The following is a 19,309-nucleotide window of genomic DNA, read 5'->3' as shown; positions in this document are numbered from 1 at the left end:
AAGGAAACTTGAGAATCATTTGTTCTTCGGGATATTCCATTTAACCATATCCTATTACAGCAAAATATTTGAATGATAATGACCATTACCATAAAGCTTGTTAGAGTATGTGTGTACGTTTAAACTTGTCATCTTCACAATCTCTTTAATATTGTTAAAATATTATATTTCCTATGGGCTGACTCTGTTGCATTTGTCTTATAAGCTACTTAGTTACAGTAGTACTACTTTAAATGGCATAGGAGAATGTTTCTTTATTGAAAATTATTATGGTGTGATCTGTTATGGTTTTAATATTTAACATGCCTTCTCTAATCTGTTGCCCTGAATTTATATATATTTTTATTTTTGGCATTTAGAAATGATTTTCTAGAAGTTGTCAATTTCTTGAAAAGTTTAACATTGAAGAGTGAAGAGGAAAAAACTGAATTTTTCAAGTAAGTTGAGAAAATTAAGACCTCAAATTTAATAACTTTCTTAAATCCATTTATTCACATAAAGTATTCTAGAGAAGATGGGTCAGACATTTTGTTCATTTAACAAACCTTACAGAACATTTCCTATAGGTCAGGCTTTTGCTGGGCCCTAGGATAGATAGCTCTGATGTGGAAAAGCCACAGATTGATAATCACTAAAGAGTGGGTGAGTGCAGTGATCAGGCATGCAGGTGGAGTCCTGAGAACAGAGGAAGAAGTTTAGAAGAGATTTAGTGAAAAGGTATTCTAGGCAGAGGGATAATGTGAGCAAGTGCCCAAAGGCAAGACAGAGTATGTTTGCACAGGGAAAGGCAGGCAATTGGGTCCTGATGGAATGCAAATTCCAAGACAAGGAGAGGCAAGAGATGAGGCTTGTAAAGTGGGCAGGGCCAGATCACAAGCACCATTTATGTGGTGGGTGGTGAGCAGTGATACTGTTTTGTAAGCAGTGGTATTTAGGCTTTAGAGCCATTGAGGGAGTGAAGTAGGCTGTGAATTGAGTAGATTCTTTCAGGTAGGTCACTTTGCTGTCTGTGGAAGGACAGGCTTAAATCATATGACTTGGTCCTGTTAGATCATGATAGTCCCGGCAATTGATGTGAGACTTCAAAGTTAAAATGGGAGCAAGGAACAAGACACTGAGATAAGAGAGATGTAAAAAGTACAATTGGCAAGGTTTAGTGATCATCACCAATTGAAATAGAGAACACTGGAGGGGAGGATCTAATATGCAAGGAAAGTGATGAATTCATTGTCGGATGTGCTGTGTTTGAGGTGTCTCTGTCTACAGGACATTGGCCAGGTGGGTCTGAAGCTCAGGAAGATCTTAAGCTGAAAAGCTTAATATTAGGGAGTCATCAGCCTGTTGTGACATTTTTCCAGAGAAAATGTGAAGGGACAGTGGGCCATAAGTTAGAACCCTGGTGGAACCAACTTGTAAGAGGGCAGGTTTTGGAAGGGGTGGCTGATGAATGTGACAAAAATGTAATGATCAGAGGAGATTCAGAGAGCCACAAAAGTTGTGGTATTCCCAAAGGAGTAGGGAATTTTAGAAAAGTCAGAAGAATCAATCAAGTTACCTGTTCATTTAACAGTCAGGAAAGCACTGGGAACCTTGTCTTAAGAGCAGTTTCAGCAGTCAGACAGCAGTAGATTGAGAAGTGAATGGAAGATCAGAAAATAGACACTGGGTAAAAACTCCTGAAATCTGGAAGAGAGAGAACATATTGCTAAAGGAGGAAATAGAGTCAAAGAAGGACTTTTTTAAGGATTGAAGAGATGTGAGCATGCTTATAGGCTGAGGAAAAGGAGGAGCAAGTGGAGGATGTAGGGAGCAGTTGAAGCCCCAGTCATGTAGGGGGTTCTGTCAGTGCAGGGTCCTGGAGGAGAAAGAAATGCCTGCAGAGGCCCAGTGGGGGTGGCTTTTAATGGGAGGAGGCTCTGATATTCTTGGTAACTGGAAAGGAGGTAGGAAAATGGGTATACTGGATGTCGATAGTGGTCTGTGGGTGTGAAGGTGATCACATGTAATATGGTCTGTTTTCTTTAAAAAGCTGGAGGCAAGATTATTTATATAGAAGGGTGATACTGCTATTAATATCCAATATCTGTGTGTTCAAAGTACTTTTTTTTTTTAACATGGGCAAGGCACTGGGAATCGAACCCAGGTCTCCAGCATGGCAAGCGAGAACTCTGCCACTGAGCCACTGTGGCCTGCCCCAAAGTGCTTTTATACAGTGCTTTTTTTTACCATTTTAATTTAGTAAGGTCAGCAACAAAAGCCTGTATGTTGTTTGCTGTAGAAACTAGAAAATCTAATATCCTACATCTTTTAAATTTGAGTAATTTATATTGACTAGAAAGTCTCTGGTTTGTTAGGAATTTGTTTGTTGAAAACATTTCCTAGCTTGGATTTGAGGTGGTATGTGTGTTGACTAGTTGGTCTTGCCTCTTGCTTTCTGCATTTCTCTTAAATACCTGGGCATTGACCTGGTCACATTGGCTAGTTAAATTTAAAAATGCATCATTTTTGATAGAAGTGGGAGTTATTATGTGGCTAAACTCTACAAGTAAATTGATGGAGTCATGACCCAATCTTTCCTTATTTGTCCTCAGGTTTTTGTTGGACAGAGTCAGCTGCTTATCGGAGGAATTAATAGCTTCAAGGTTGGTGCCTCTTCTACTTAATCAGTTGGTGTTTGCTGAACCGGTAGCTGTAAAGAGTTTTCTTCCTCATCTGCTTGGCCCCAAAAAAGGTGAATCTTTTCCAAAGTATTATTGGTGATCAAGGAGTTTGGTGATTATTAATCTCTATTTGAGCAAAGTGAAATTACTGCATGGTGTAGTTAATATTGCCTGGTTTTTAAAATGGAGAACAATTACTGGCCCCTGATGTGACACCTTTGATTCAAATCTGGGTACCAAAGCTACATAACGAGTATGGAACACCTTTCTGAGGAGCCTGTATCTCCCGACTTCCCAAGAGCAATCCCTTTATTTTCTATTTTCAGTGGAAAGATTGAGAAGAGCACCAAGATATTTCACTTCTTGTGGCTTCAGTTTTTTTCTGAATGTGAATAAGCATTATTACTTTGAAACTTTATAGCACTATAGATGATAACACATCAGGTTAGAGACTATAGCATTAATATAATAGTATAGAATTTTAAGTTAAGAAGGATCTCGCTTCCAGAATTTATTTCTTAAAAGATTTCAATCCAACAAAAGTGTTACATGCTAACTATGGAGGATTTCCTTATATCTTTACATTGATATCACTGACTTAAGTCATGAGTTAAATCTCTCTAGTACTCCTCTTCTTTTACTCAGTCAATCTTAGTTAAGAGTGTACCTCCAAATCACCTGGGGAGCGTTTGTAAAAATTTGCCTGTATGCCTTATCCACTGACTTCTGGGATAGAGCAAGTGCATAGGTATATATTTTTTAAAAGGTCCCCAAATGATTCTGAAGCATCTCTCTCTACTAACTACTGGAAAGAGAGGAGTATCAGTACCAAAATCCTGCTGTAGCATTCATCAGCTCCGTTTAGCAAATAAAGCTGCAACAATATCAGTGTCACTCTAATCTAGTATATGAAACTGTTCACTGAATAAACATAGATTTATAAAAAAGTCAGATTCAAGACTCTATTAAAAAAAATCTTTCTTTGTAGTACATTAAGTATAGCTATAATATTTCAAAAACATCATTTTTACAAGGTAGAGAATACTTATAAGTAACATAATAAAGCCTTGAGTAATTCTTGGTTAACAAAAGAACTTTACCTTGGTTTAGAGAATAAGAATGTAGAAGAGTACTTCAAGTGTATGAAGTTCTGGAGTCAGTTTATGGATAATGCTTTGTAATGACATGACAATTTGTTTTTCATCTAATCTGTTTTCTCCGGTAGATAATGCACAAGGAGAACCCCCTTGCTTGCTGTCGCCAGCTCTGTTCCAATCCCGGGTGATCCCCGTGCTTCTGCAGTTGTTTGAGGTTCATGAGGAGCATGTTAGGATGGTGCTGCTGTCTCATATTGAGGCCTATGTGGAACACTTCACTAAGGAGCAGCTGAAGAAAGTCATCTTGCCACAGGTCAGAGACAAAGGTGGCAGTCGGTTTGTCACAGAGGCTCCAAAGGAAGGGTTGAGGCTAGACTAGCCAAAGTGCGTGCTCATAATTTGTTAGGCCTAATGAGAAGAGGGTTTAGGATATTTAGATACCAATTTAGAAGGAATTAAGGCAGCAGTCTGGTTTAGAATACAAAGGGCTGAAATTCGAATTGTATTTCTGTTCCACTGACACAAGCTACCTCCATTAGGCAGACTAGTTACCCTGGCTTTTTGTCTAAGTGATCCGTATGCTTTGCATATCGTCTCCTTCCATATATAAATCTTTGACAATTTTTAGAGAAAATTTCTGACACTTGGATGTGACTGCCTTAGTTAAGTTTCTTTTGGTTGCAGGTAACAGAAACCCACTTGAAACTAGCTAAAGCACAAGGAGAGGGATGTTAGACTATCTTAAATGGAACCCAAATGCAGCTGGGTCTTAAAGCCAGATGGTCTTCATTTCTCTGCATGTTTCACTTTCTGACTCTGAAACCATCTTTCATTGTTACGGTGTACACATGGCCAAGCATAGTTGTCACATACGTCCTCATTTTAAGCAAATCACAGGGACTACCACTTTCTCTAATTTCCAATTTAAATTACTGGGAGAGAGATCCTGGTTGGCTCAGTTTGAGGCAGGTGTTATTTGCATCATGTGCTATACAGAAAGTTTGCAAGGTTAAAGCTCAGAAAAGAGGGGAAAGGACTGGGACAATAATTCATAGTGATCTAGAGCAGTGGTTCAAATTGTAGTCGGCAGAAAATTGCCAGTCTGTAAACTGTTAAGTTTCTGCAGTGAGTACAGATTTAAAACCTTTTATATAAATAATTTGACAGGATAATTGCATGTTCTTTCCTGACATAATGACATATTTGTCTATTTAGATTTATTTTTAAAAAGTATAATGACATATTTGTCTATTTAGATTTATTTTTAAAAAGTCCAGGATGGATTGGGAGGAGAAAATATTGGTCCTTTATCACAAATGGTTTGAGAGACACTGACCCTGAACACGTCTAAGAACATGAAGTTTATCAGAGCAAGCAGAATCTGATTGCAGCTCAATTGCTTTTTTACAGGGGGAGAATAATTTAGGCAATGTGGTTGTCTATACTTATTGCCTTATTATTGCTCCTAGGTATTATTGGGCTTGCGTGACACCAGTGATTCCATTGTGGCGATTACTCTTCACAGCCTTGCAGTACTGGTCTCTTTACTTGGACCAGAGGTGGTTGTGGGAGGAGAAAGAACCAAGATCTTCAAACGTACTGCCCCAAGTTTTACTAAAACTACTGACCTTTCCCCAGAAGGTAAGAATGATTAAAATGTCTAGTGTTGGTGTTGCTTTTGATTTTTAGATTTTTTAAATAATAAAAGTAATGTACATGGGTTGCTTCCAGTCAAATAATATAGAAAAGTATAAGGAGAAAGTTATTAATTTCACCCTCCCAACTCCTTCTATGGAGTAAGGTAACCAGTGTTAATAGTTTAGTGGGAATCCTTTCATACTTTTAAAGACTATAAAAGACCCACAGGTGTATGTTTATACATATATGTAGGATTAGAAAAAACAAAACAGAAAATACAGTACACATTCTACAGTGTCTGTCTGCCAGTCAAAACATGCAAATCTAGTGCACTCTTTTTGACAGCTGTCTAGGATTTCAGTGAATATAATTCATTCAGTGATATTCCTTTTAATGGATATTGCATCCATTTCTAGATGTTTACCACATACAGTGCTGCAATACTTATCTTTATACATATATCTGTATACTTCAGGTTTTATTACTATAGAATAGATCCCCAGAAATAGACTTGCTGGGTCAAATTATATCTGTTCTAACCCATCATATTGTCAGTATTCACAAAGGTTGGAGTAATGCTCATCACACTAGATGTTAGAGTTCTTTTGCTTTTGTTATTAGCCTGTTATGCTCCCATTGGATGGCTATAAAAATCAATAATAATGATTTTGTGTTAATGATGTCATTGCTTCTTTGTTCCTTTGTATAACCCTGAATGGGACTATGACCTTATAAAACTTTAGAGTTCTAATTCACTTCTTATTGATATTGTATGGATAGTAAGAAAAGTTAGTAGAAGAAAAAGACTCATTAGATAGGCTTTTCTCTATTTTGGATACTAAGAGAATTTTTAAAGTAAAACTTAGCTTCCTGAGGTTTTGAAGAAAGTTTAACTCTTCCTTGATGCTAATGAAACCAGTGTCAATGTGACTCAAAGGGGCTTGAAAAGCATAATATAGAGGCCGCTGCCTCATCTTCTGCCATGAAATGTACTTTCCAAACTGGGTAGAGATCTGTTACTAATTCTACTTTTAGTAGATTGCACCAAAAAGCAAATGAGAGATTTACTTAAATATCATACTAGAGGAATTTTCGGCAGTGGGAGGAGATATAGTATGAGGGAAGGCTTAGGGCAAGCTTTGCATGCTGAATTAACAAAAAAACCCACTCCTAACATTTGTTTTATTGATTAAATGGAATTTTCTAGTTGTGTACATACTCACTTATTTACCCCCAAATGGATTACCCTAATCTAGAAACCAGAAAGACACTAAAGCAGCAGTAATAGTTTTTCTTAAGATGGGCTTTTCTGAAAACACTTTATAAGACAAATCATAGATCTAATCTCTGACTTTCAAGACTACTTTCATTACTGTTCATGAAAGATGACTTGTGAAACCTGGCTGCAGCCTACAGTCCAAAAGTACTTCCTCCACTGAAGGACATGGGGGACAATGGGGAAAGGGCATAGGGAGATAACACAACTTTTGAAAAAGAATACAAGTGGAATCAATTATAATTTTAAATTACAATCAGTATGTATTTAAAGGCAGTAAGTTTTATAATCAGATATCCTAAAGGCTATCTAATCCAATTCCCACCTCATCTTTGAATCCTTTCTGTTCCATTACCATGTGGACATCCAGACTGTGCTTAAAACACCTCTAGGGCCAGGCAGTTCATTTCATAATAGGTATGTTTCTTCAACTATTTGAAGATGCACTGTCCCTGCAATTTATCTTGTATTTGTCTGAAATATGCCCATTTCCTTAACCATTTCTCACCTAACATGTGACATCCCTTTCACTTTATGGAGTTTTTATGTACCCTCAGATTCTCCCATGCACATCGTCTGCAGCCAGCACAGTCAGATCTCGCCAATCTTGGAGAATCCCTCCTCTAGCATATTCCCTAAATGTTTATTTTCTGGCAACATGCCCAACAACAGCAAGAAGCACATACAGCAAGATTACTACAGTACTCTTTTGCAGACAGGTAGAAATATTACATTTATATAGCTTTTCCATTGGTTGAATGAATGCTTTCCTACCTTTAAATTCTGAAAGTTAAGGGCACTTTGGAAAATTTGAGACTTATTTATTTTATTATTTATAATTATATAGTCATCTTTGGCCTTTTCTTGTTTCCCTGGATTATTGGATATGATGAGAAGAATTGATTGACACTACCTGAATTCTTTTTTGGGACTTTTGATACCTTATTGCAGTATTTCCTAAATTGTACCAAAGAACAGTATTTCTGGAAAATATTAAGAGTTGTGTCATAAGTTCTGTGGTTAAATAAATTTGGAGAAGTGTTGGTAGCAGAAATTAATAACATTCTGTATAAGACTTCTCGGTGCTGTGATTATATGTAAGAAAATCTGTTTAAAACTAGATTATGTTGAGTTAGGCAAACTTATTTGAGCACACAGCACTTTTTCAGAGTTAATTAACATCCTGAGGGAAATAGTGCCGGTTTAGAGGATCCTATATTCTTAACAGACAGTTATTGCCAATAAATAGTATGTCTGAATACATAGTAAAGGATTGGACGCTTCCGTTAAACTTGGTATGTTTCCAGTGTGTTACAATTCAAGTATTTACATAACTTGAAATTGTACTCAAGAATTTTAGTTATATTCTGCTAGGATCTCTCTTCCTCAGTTTAGTGTGCATGGATATTTCCAAGTATCACATAACTATGTTACTTTAGCTCGGGTTAGTGCTAACCTTTCCCTAAATATATACTGTTTGCTCATAACCAACATTTTATCACAATAGTTTTTGTACATATCGCCTTAGGTGATCAATTTTCTCAGCCTATTAAATTTCCCATGAATGGAATCTCAGATGTGGAAAATACTACAGGGGACAGTGAAAACTTCAGTTCTAAAAAGTCTGAAGAGTGGCCTGACTGGAGTGAGCCTGAGGAGCCTGAAAACAAAACTGTCAACATACAAATTTGGCCTAGAGAGCCATGTGATGCTGCCAAGTCCCTGTTTACTAACTTGAATGCAGAAGAGGAGTCTTGGGATGACTTTGAGCTCAGCAGCTTGGATTCTAAAATAAACCCAGGAGATGGGATCACCGCTACAAGACCTGTTACCTCAGGGGAGCAAAAACTCATCATTCCTACTTCACTTCCACTCACTGAAGAGTCTAAGTCTTTGGAATCAAGCCTCTCCCCAAAGACCAGTCTTGTACAAAGCATGGATGACTCAAAGCAGATCAAGTCACCAAAAGTGTTGTCAGAAGAAAGGCCCCTTAAAGTTCCCTCAGAACTTGGTTTAGGAGAGGAGTTTACTATTCAAGTGAAAAAGAAGCCAGCGCAGGATCCTGAATTGGATTGGTTTGCTGATATGATCCCAGAAATTAAACCATCAGCTGCTTTTCTTATTTTACCTGAACTGAGGACAGAAATGATGGTTCCTAACAAAGATAATGTCTCCTCAGTGATGCAGTTTTCCTCAAAATTTGCTGCAGCAGAAATTACTGAGGTGAGGATTAATTGTGCTGCAAGTTTAAGACTTTCCCTCATAGGTCTCAGTTATATTGTCCCATTTATAACTAGCAACATGCTGTTTTCCCATTGAGGGAAAAGGTATACAATTGGTAAAAATGACCAAATTCAGCATAAATGAAGGAAAATCAGTTCCTATAAATCTTCTTTCCTCCACAGGAAAACAGTAATGCTTGAACTAAATATTTAAAGGTCTGTTTATTATATGAATAACCTTTTTCTTTCAAAGAAAAGGGAGTAAACTAAGTCACCAGAATTTATATTATTGGATTATATGGTCCTTAGTTATTTGCCAACTATGTGGTTTTGTGATACTAGAGTCAAAATAATCCTCTTATTTTCAGCTATAGCTTTAAGTTATTTTACTTAGCCTGAGAACTCAAAGATAAGAGATAAGCCCTTGTTGCTCTTAAGTTCCTGATTTTTCAGATTTGGATATGATCTGATTCAGCAAGTTGCTTTTGGTGTGCTTTATTTTGTTGCAGGGAGAAGCTGAAGGCTGGGGAGAAGAAGGGGAGCTGAACTGGGAAGATAACTGGTGACAACAGTTGTGAATTAAACTAAAAAAAAAAAAGATTCCTTTTTTTAAAAAAAAAAATCTAATACCTCAAAAGGCCCAAAAGGAACCTGTTTTTCATATCCAGGAGCTCTTTTTCTAGTCTACCCAAGTGTGTGAGACCTCAAGTGCTGGCTAAAAATCCTACATGGGAAAGAGTTTCACAACACTGGTTTCTAGGAGAAAAAGCCTATGTGCATTTTGACTGAGGCCAGTTTCTATGAAGAGTAAGTAGCTGTGGAAAAGTTGAATTTTCTGCTTTTTCCAGGATAATTCTGGAAGTAAAGAAAATAAATACAGAAGTTCAAACTGGTTAGATTAATTCTGTGCCATTTCTTTAACAGTCAGAAGAATAAGCTCTATTATGAAATATGACAGTGAAAAATTTTAGCCACAAAATATATAAATGATTTAAATTAGTAAAGTTTCCTAGGCAGCTTATTTATTTGTTTACAGCTGTACTATCTGAGTTGTTGGTCCTATGTGGACCTGGGTAGTTATTGGCTGTTCTAAATGATTTATGTTGTACCAAAGTTCTTAATGAGAAATATCCCCAACAATCCTGTTCTCTAAATGTCCAAATAAAGACTATTTTCACTAGATTCAACTTTACGAAAGCTGTTTCATGTGCTAAAATATGTAGAGACATAATTATATCAGTATTTTTACTTACAAAATATACTGTAGACTGACAGCACAATTCTGTCTAGTGTAATATGGTTCAGTCCATTCAAGTTTCACCTTGGAGTATATGATGCTTGAGCTTATCAATCCTTTCCTGGAGTGCCTCCATTTCCATTAGAAACCAGTCTGGAGCAGTAGACTTTTGGAGTAATAACTTAATTGCATCCAAAGCACCTTTTGCTGTTTGTAATGCTGACTTGTATTCTTCTTCCAAGGGGAACTCCTGACGGGCTCTTTTCGTACAAGGCTGCAAAGTGAGAAAAATACGTGACAGGAAATGCCATAATACCCATACTAAAATGATAAAAATAAAGAACATTCCTTTTGGGCTACAGAAAAACTTAAATTCTAATCCTGTAAGAAAGTTTAGTGCTCTGTAATCTTCCAGATGCTTTTGGAGCCAGTTCAATAAACTGTCAGTCTTTGAAATGTCACAAGGAGCAGGGGGTGGGGATGGGGGGAGGTATAATGGGACATGGTATTTGAGACCAAGACATCTTTAAAATCACTCTTCCTAAGGAAGGTCATAATGAATTTAAAATTAAATTCATGAAAACTTATTTAGATCACTGTGATATATCTAACTTTATAGATTTCAGGCATGAAAGTTACATATATTAAAAACAAGTTATTAATAAACATAAACTTTTCTTTTTATAGGAGTTGTAACTAATACATTATTTCTTTTATGGATTACTACTATAAATATACTGTTAATGTTCAAAATAGTATTTTGATTATCCTTAGCTCTCAATTTTCTGCCTTTTAGTAAGTAGATATGATTTTTAGAAAATTTTACACAAAAGTTATTAGGAAGCTGGTTTGATAAATGAGGTAAGGGATCAAATAAATATTTTGGAAGGTAAGTTAATTAGTTTTCTTCTACTGCTTTATAACATCATTAGTACAAATATATAGTCTCCCCAAAGTTTACTACAAATTGAAAGTTGTCTGCAGAGTATATTTGATATGATGCTTAAAACTTTTTTTTTCTAAGTCCCACCATGTTCAATGTATTTGTAACCTTTCAGGAAGGAGAGATGTGATTTTAAAAAGAATGACTATAAAATAGGAAATTTTCATATCTAATCTATTTGAAATTGAAGATGAGGCCAAGAACCATATTAATTTTTGTTTTTATTATCACTATGTAATAAGGCCAAACTTCCCTCATTAAAGTTTGATCATACTGAAAGAAGCTCATACCTGTAAAGATGACCACCCTGATTCTTCTATAGTCATTTCAGCAAACGGTGCCCAGAAAATATCTTTCTCGTGTTTTATACGTTCCACTCTGGCAGCTTCAGTTTCATCTACAAATCCAGTCTGCAAGAGACCATGAAAAACTAAGTACACATCAACATTTTAAGTGTTCTCTACTAGATATCAAATGGTGTAATACTCAGAAAATGAAAAGGCCAGGCAACTTTTGAGTGTTAGTATAAAGTACTGAGTGTTAAACATTCTGGCTTAGCCTCTGAACCACACAGTCTTGGCAAGTTAGTTAAAACTCATTTATAACTTTGGTAGCTGTTATTAAATACTTCTTAATGTACTTGGGATAAAATCACTCTGCAATGCTCTCCTGTCCTATGGAAAAGTTGTAGAATCTTCTTTCCAAGGAAAAGGGATAGTCTGCTAACCTGTAACATACAGGTCGAGTAACTGGCAACAGCAATGTACCCAAACATGTTCTTAAGTCCAATTTACATAAAATATATATTATGCATAACTCTAATATATATAATATGCATAATTATAATATGAAGTGAATTGGATTTGATCTGTCAGTGGGCATATAAAATTATATAAAAAGCAAAGAAGTGAAGAATTTAAATATAATTCATTTTCTCCTGGTGTTCTAAATTTGTGATCTAATAGTTCTGCCAGTGCTTAAATTAACTCTTACATTCTAACATGATAGCCATATAAGTTTCAAAGTATGCATAAACTGGGGGGAGGGGGGGGCAGGCAGGCAGCAAGGTAGTCAACATTTTGGTTCCAGCTGAAAAAACAGCTTTAAAAATAATGTCATGGTCTTTGGAAAAACAGATCTGTCTCAGTCAGTGTAGAAAAACTGTGCCTAAATTATATCTGAAAGATGATCCTCTCAGGCCTACTACTATACATGTGTATCTAATTGTGATTAATAATAGCATAGAGATCCTCAGGTGCAGTAATTTTCCACATTGGCCAACTCATTGCTTGAATTATCAGTGCTATGCTATCCCAAACCACAGGCCAGGTGACTCCCAGTGTTTCACTTCTGTAACTTGTAATATGGTCTCAATTGCTTAATAATCTGTGTCACCATTGTACTACTGAACACTGAAAAGTTGAAAATAAGATATTCAAATTGTTTACAATCATATAATTTCAAAACTAAAGTTAAAGTGATAAAGAATCAAACTATTTTGATTCTATATATAATACCTTCTCCAGAAAGGATACAACTTTGTTCTTAATTTCTTCAGAACCGAGACACTGTGGAATTATCTCTTCATGATTTGTTCCCTATTAAGATTGATAAAATATATTAAAATTGGTCTTATTTAATAATTTGAAATGACAAAGAAATGAGTTTAAGAGCTACTTTAAAAGAAAGTAATTAAATGCCAGAGTATACTCAAAAGATGATAGCTCATGGGTCTTTCCAGGGTGCCTCAGGATAATGCAATATTAACTTCTGTACAATTATGGCATTATAAGCTTTCATTACTTTTGGTCAGTCATAATAAATTCCTTTAGACTCCCTTATAGCCAAAGGCATGACTGCACAGCTGTGGGTGAAAGTGGAGGAACACAGAAGAAACCAAACAAGTTTAGGTCTATCATATCTAATCTGCTCAGATAGTGTGAGGAAAGTAACAAAATTGTTCTCTGGAAGAAAATACCTGAATTAGTACATCTAGTTTGAATGCCCATTTTGGTCCTTGTTGAATACAAGAACTTGGGAAAGTCACTTCATTTCTTGGCCTCACTTATAGATTATAAGTAGATGATTAGTAAGTAATGTCCATTCCTGCAGAAAATTCTATGACTAAGATATAGAAACAGCTCAAGAAATGTTTGTGGAGTATTAATGAGGTCATCCTGATAGATTGGTATTATGCTTACCTCAGCAAACTGTGTAAATGCCTCTAAAGAATGCTGCTCTAGCAACCAATTTCTGTCAGCCAGCAGTAAGGTAAAAATACAAGACAGACTGGACAGAATTTTGTCCTAAAAAGATAACCAAATGTTATTAAATAAAGAAAAAGAAACCTAAGAAACATTCAATAAGTCTAATGCCAAAGTTTTCATAATTCTGTCCCAGTGAAAGCATTACAAAAAAGATTGCTGAGATAGCCCTTTGTCTTTACATTCCTTTTAAGAATCTTGGCTTAACCATTTTTAAGGAGCTACTAGCTGCAGGTCACCTGAAGTCAAAGGATATAAATGAAAAATAAAACAGGAAAGTAACTCCGGAATAGACAATTAACTTTTTATGACAACAACATTCCTAGCTATTTTGGCAAAAACACACTGTCTTTGTAAAATACATTTTTTTAAAACTTTTATTGTCAGCAATCCATAGAATGTCAGATATTTACAGCTAAAATTTTGTATTTATTAACACAGGAAAAACATAGTTGAGAGGGAATTACCTGGATAGGCTGAGGTATAAAAAGTTTCCCTAGAGAAGATAAAAAATCCAGCATTGTCAAACGAACATGGTCAGGAGGCTTTAATTTAAGTAGTGAGGTCTGCAATGTTACCACCTAAAAAAGTGAAAACCAAAGAACAGCTATAGATGAAAACAACATTTTGTATAGATATAATGACTAAGATTTGGATGAGTTATGTGGAGAGAGAAAACAAAACCTGGAACAGACAAACATTCCAAAGCCTAAACTTCAAAGGTGGGGTGTGGATAAAACATATTAATGAGTCAGTTATTACAGCATTGTTTTCACATCATCCTTCTGTCTACAACCACTGTAAAAAATATGTTTCTGAAAAACTTTATATACCAAGTCTTCAAAAATTATTTTGTATTTTAAATGTGGAAAGGGAAGTTCATTCTTTAAAGCACGGATCAGCAAACTTTTCCTGTAAAAGGACCAGCTATTTTAGGTATAACAGGCAATACATTTGCTGTTACCCATTTATTTTACAACCCTTTAAAAATATAAACACCATTAGCTCTTGTGGTGGGCCAAATTTAGCCAGGAGGCTATAGTTTTGCCAATCCCTGATTTAAAGGAACACTGAGGAAAAAAGGCTTCCATAAAGGAAGCAATATCTCTGTGAAGTGAATGATCAACTCTTTGAAAACTTTACTGATGTTGAAATTTTAGAAATTTAGTTACTGGATTTGAATTTTTCAATAAAGAATATTAGAATCTTTAGAAAATCAGCAAATTCTTATTGTTGTATTCAGTATAATTTGTCAGTTATTTTATGGGATTCTCATTTTTTATGAATTAGTAATCTATGTAATACATATAGTAATTAAGGAATAAACTTAGTTATATGTTAAGGCTAACTTCCTGTAAATAACCATTAACCAGAGCTACTAAAAACAAAAATAATAATAAAATTAGCTGTTACTAATTTCACTTCTCTTTCTACCAGAAGATGTCATCTCTTCCATCATTTTCCTAAATAAGGATTACCTCTTAACAGTTTTGTTTTTTCTTTTGCTTCCTGACCTCAAGCTCAATCCAACTCTTTTTTTAAAATTTTTATTAATAAAATCATTTCTCAGAACATTTACATCACTCCAGAATAAGAAATAAAAAGAAAAAAAAAAACTCATATATATCATATCCCTTTCTCCTCCCTCGCATTGAACACTAGTATTTCACTCTACTCAATTTATTTTAACATTCGTTCCCCTATTATTTATTTTTAATCCATATTTTTTACTCATCTGTCCCTACCGTAGATAAAAGGAGCATCTGAACAAGGTTTTCACAATCACATACTCACTTTGCAAAGCTGTATCATTATACAATCATCTTAAAGAAACATGGCTAGTGGGACACCCTACAGTTTCAGGAACTTCCCTCTAACCTCTCTAATACACTTTAAAAGGGTTATCTATGTAATGCATAAGAATAAAGTCCAGAAGAATAACTTCTCAACTCTATGTGAAATCTTTCAGCCACTGACACTTGATTTTGTCTCATTTCTCTCTTCCCCCTTTCAGTCAAGAAGGTTTTCTCAATCCCTTGATGCTGAGTCCCAGTTCATTCTAGGATTTCTGTCCCACGTTTCCAGGGACGTTTACACCCCTGGGAGTCATGTGCCATGTAGAGATGGGGAGGGCAGTGAGTTTGCTTGCTGGGTTGGCTGAGAGGCCACATCACAGCAACAAAAGAGGTTCTCTGGGGGTGACCCTTAGGACTAATTTTAAATAGGCTTAGCCTATCTTTTGTGGAGATAAGTTTCATATGCACAAACACCAAGATTGAGGATTTGGCCTATTGATTTTGTTGTCTTCACTTCTTGCGAGAATATCAGGCCTTCCCCAAATGGGGAAGATGAATTTTCCCTCTTTCTCACCATTCCCCCAAGGGGACTTTGCAAATACTTTTTTATTCACTGTTCAAATCACTCTGGGGTTTATCAGGGCTTCACTCTGGACAAAACTACAAAATCTCATGCCCTACTCAAGGTTTAATGTACTTTATGGTGTTCAGTTAAACTGTCCACATAAGTTATATTAGGAAATGAACTAGTCAAAATATAAATTTGTACCAAATAAACATTTTTTGCTTTAGTCTTACATGTAAGTTGAAGTTTTAAAATATGAATTACCATCTATTTTCAACACCCCGCAATACTGACATTCCTTTGTTCTTCCTGATGCAAAAACATTTTTTAATTTGTACATTTAAGCACTATCATTGTACCCTCTAGGCATTCCTAGATTATACCATATCAAAGTCTTTATTGTCTATCTTTCCTTCTGATTTTATTTGTGCCCCCAGCCCTCCTCCCTCTGTCATTCTCACATTCAGCTTCATTCAGTGTTCTGACATTATTGTATTACAGCTAGGTAGTACTGTGCTATTTCTGAATTTTTACAATCAATCCTGTTGCACAATCTGTATCCCTTCAGCTCCAATTACCCTATATCTACCCTATTTCTACCTCCTGATGGTGTCTGTTCTTAACTGAAATTCTCCAAGTTCATTCACTAATGTTAGTTCATATCAGTGAGACCATACAGTATTTGTCCTTTTGTTTCTGGCTAATCTCACTCAGCATAATGTCCTCAAGGTTCATCCATGTTGTTACATACTTCATAACTTTATTCTGTCTTACAGCTGCATAATATTCCATCGTATATATATTCCACAGCTTGTTTAGACCCTCGTCTTTAACCCAACTCTTGATTTTAGGATCAATTTTGTCCAGTATGGATTCATGGCAAAGCCTCTGAATCACTTCTGATAAGATGAAGATCCTTCCCATTTTCTCTCTTCATTGGCTTGAAATCTCCAAAAGAGATGTATAGCCAAGGTGCCACCGATAAGGGTCCCCTAGACAGTGGCCCAAGCTCTGACTGTCTCAGCCATGTAAGCTGGTGGCCAGTGGGAAAATATATAATGTTTTTTCAAAGTTATTTTATTTATTCAAGGAAACAATGAGAGCTATCCTTAACATGTTGGTCATGTTCCATAGTCCGAAAACAGATGAAATGCCTTTGAAAATGCTGTAAATGCAGGTTCAACATATAAGCTGTATATAACTCCTAGCCTCAGGTATTTTTCTTGAGCAGTTAACAGCACAACAAGTTTTAACTGCTCAGTATCAGGGTGATAGGAAAGAAAATATAAGGGCTCTGTACATTAACAAGAATACTAGAAGAAAGAAAAGAAACAAGGAGACATCCTTGAGAAAGACAAGGGAATGTGTGACACCTATGTTCAGTTCAATAAGGGGTACACCCAAGTTGAATTCTTGATATTCTCACAAGCAGTGTGGAGAACCAAAGCTATAGGATGAGCCCCCAGTCTTGGGGTTAGTTCATATGAAACTTAATCCCCCAAAGAATAGGTCAAGCCTACTTAAAATTTAGTCCTAAGAGTCACCCCCAAGAGAGCCTCTTTTGTTGCTCAGACATGGCCTCTCTCTCCAGCCAACACAACAAGCAAACTCACCGCCCCCATCCTCCTGTCTACGTGGGACATGACTCCCAGGGGTGTGGACCTTCCTGGCAACGTAGGACAGAAATCCTAGAATGAGCTGAGACTCAGCATCAAGGGATTGAGAAAACTTCTCGACCAAAGGGGGAAGAGTGAAATGAGACAAAGTGTCAATGGTTGAGAGATTCCAAACAGAGTTCAGAGGTTATCCTGGAGATTATTCTTATGCATTAAGTAGATATCACCTTGCTATTCAGGATGTAATGGAGAGGCTGGAGGGAACTGCCTGAAAATGTATCCAGTAGCCATGTTTCTTGATGATGATTGAATAATGATATAGCTTTCACAATGTGACTGTGTGATTGTGAAAACCTTGTGTGTGATGTTCCTTTTATCTACCTTGTCAACAGACAAGTAGAACATTTGGAATAAAAATAAATAATAGGGGGAACAAATGTTAAAATAAATTTTAACATTTATTAAAATGTGAAAAGCGAGGAGTAAGGGGTATGGTATGTATAATCTTTTTTTCTTTCTGTTTTCATTTATTTTTCTGTTGTCTTTTTATTTCTTTTTCTGAATTGATGCAAATGTTCTAAGAAATGATGAATATGCAACTATGTGATGATACTGTGAATTACCGATTATATATGTAGAATGGAATGATCATATGTTATTGTTTTTGTTGTTAAATTTTTTTTAATTAATAAATTTAAAAAAAAAGGGGTACAAGCACAAGCACACTGAGCAATAAATCATTAAAAAGAGCTGTTTCTAGAAAATTACTTCAAATAATACCAGTTTAACAACTTTCTTAGCAAACAAAGTATCAACTTGCTCACTCTTCTTACCTGATTTATCAGCTGAGGATCTAAAGTCTGAATGAAAAATCCCAAAAGTGGAAGTAAAAGGCTGAGTGTCTGTTGTACACAAAGTTGAGCAGTTACCTTCAATAAGAAATACAAAATAACTTCGGTGAAATTTTTAAATTACCTGAGAATAGCTATAATAACAACTTTTTATTGAGCATTTATTATGCATCAAGTAATATACTAAGTGCTTTATATTGATTACCTCCTTTATTTTTAATTACAGAGGTCATGGGTTAACAGAATAATCATGCACAAAATACAGGATTCCCATATACCACCCTATAATTAACACCTTGCATTGGTGTGGTGTATCTGTGATAATTAATGAAAGCACTTTTTTATAACTGTACTATTGTCCATGGTTTAACTTTCACTATTTGTGTTGTGGAATTCCATGTATTTTTTTAAAATGTTTATTCTGGGCATATATACAATCTAACATTTCCCCCTTTAATCACATTCAAGTATATAATTGTGTGATGTTAATTATGTTCACAATATTGTGGTACCATCACCACTATCCATTATCAAAAGTTTTACAACAGAAAATAGAAACTACCATTTAAACATTCACTCTCTGTTCCCTACCTCTACCCCATCTGCTAATAACCTATATTCTAGATTAACAAAAACTGTTCATTCTGATGATTTCATATCAATGAGGTCATATAATAATTGTCCTTCTGTGTCTGGCATTTTACACTCAACATCTTCCTGGCTCATCAGTGTTGTTGCATGTATTGGAATTCCATTCCTTTTTAGGGCTGAATAATATTTCATTGTGTGTATTTGCCACATTTTGTTTATCCATTCATCAGTGGAGAGGCACTTGGGTTGCTTCAAACTTTTGGCAACTGTAAATAATGCAGCTATGAACATCAGCATGCAAATACATGTTCAAGTTCCTGCTTTAAATTCTTTCAAATATATACCTGGAAGTGGGATTGCCAGGTAATATGGTAATTCTGTAACTTTCTAAGGAAGCACCAAACTGTCTTCCACAGTGGCCATACCATTTTACATTCTAATCAGCAATATATAAGTGTTCCTATTTCTGTACATCCTCTCCAACACTTTTAATTTTGTTTTAATAGTAGCCATTCTAATGGGTGAAACACTATCATTGTGGTTTTGATTTGAA

General features: G+C 35.6%; 2 protein-coding genes across 6 annotated transcripts in view; one reads left to right on the top strand and one right to left on the bottom strand.

The window, feature by feature from the left end:
• Positions 1-10,073, top strand: part of SCYL3 (SCY1 like pseudokinase 3) — a 46,225-nt gene extending 36,152 nt beyond the window's left edge. For 2 of the 3 annotated variants that reach the window (XM_077156931.1, XM_077156930.1), the window contains exons 8-14: positions 360-437; positions 2,592-2,731; positions 3,886-4,070; positions 5,227-5,398; positions 7,229-7,390; positions 8,200-8,894; positions 9,403-10,073. In XM_077156931.1, coding sequence (XP_077013046.1) covers positions 360-437; positions 2,592-2,731; positions 3,886-4,070; positions 5,227-5,398; positions 7,229-7,390; positions 8,200-8,894; positions 9,403-9,459 — 1,489 coding nt within the window. In that variant the 3' untranslated portion in view covers positions 9,460-10,073. The remainder of the gene's footprint in view (positions 1-359; positions 438-2,591; positions 2,732-3,885; positions 4,071-5,226; positions 5,399-7,228; positions 7,391-8,199; positions 8,895-9,402) is intronic. The other variant, XM_077156932.1, reaches the window with a different exon arrangement.
• The window catches only part of FIRRM (FIGNL1 interacting regulator of recombination and mitosis), an 84,821-nt gene that overhangs the window by 10,681 nt on the left and 54,831 nt on the right, over positions 1-19,309 (bottom strand). For 2 of the 3 annotated variants that reach the window (XM_077156921.1, XM_077156922.1), the window contains 6 exons: positions 18,148-18,243; positions 13,805-13,918; positions 13,275-13,379; positions 12,591-12,671; positions 11,364-11,483; positions 5,011-10,404 (listed from right to left, as the gene is read on the bottom strand). In XM_077156921.1, coding sequence (XP_077013036.1) covers positions 10,204-10,404; positions 11,364-11,483; positions 12,591-12,671; positions 13,275-13,379; positions 13,805-13,918; positions 18,148-18,243 — 717 coding nt within the window. In that variant the 3' untranslated portion in view covers positions 5,011-10,203. Of the gene's footprint in view, positions 1-5,010; positions 10,405-11,363; positions 11,484-12,590; positions 12,672-13,274; positions 13,380-13,804; positions 13,919-18,147; positions 18,244-19,309 lie in introns of those variants that run through there. The other variant, XR_013174068.1, reaches the window with a different exon arrangement.

This window comes from Tamandua tetradactyla, chromosome 4 (assembly GCF_023851605.1).
Source record: "Tamandua tetradactyla isolate mTamTet1 chromosome 4, mTamTet1.pri, whole genome shotgun sequence".
NCBI classification, from domain to species: domain Eukaryota; kingdom Metazoa; phylum Chordata; class Mammalia; order Pilosa; family Myrmecophagidae; genus Tamandua; species Tamandua tetradactyla.
This window is presented reverse-complemented; position numbering and strand designations above follow the sequence as displayed.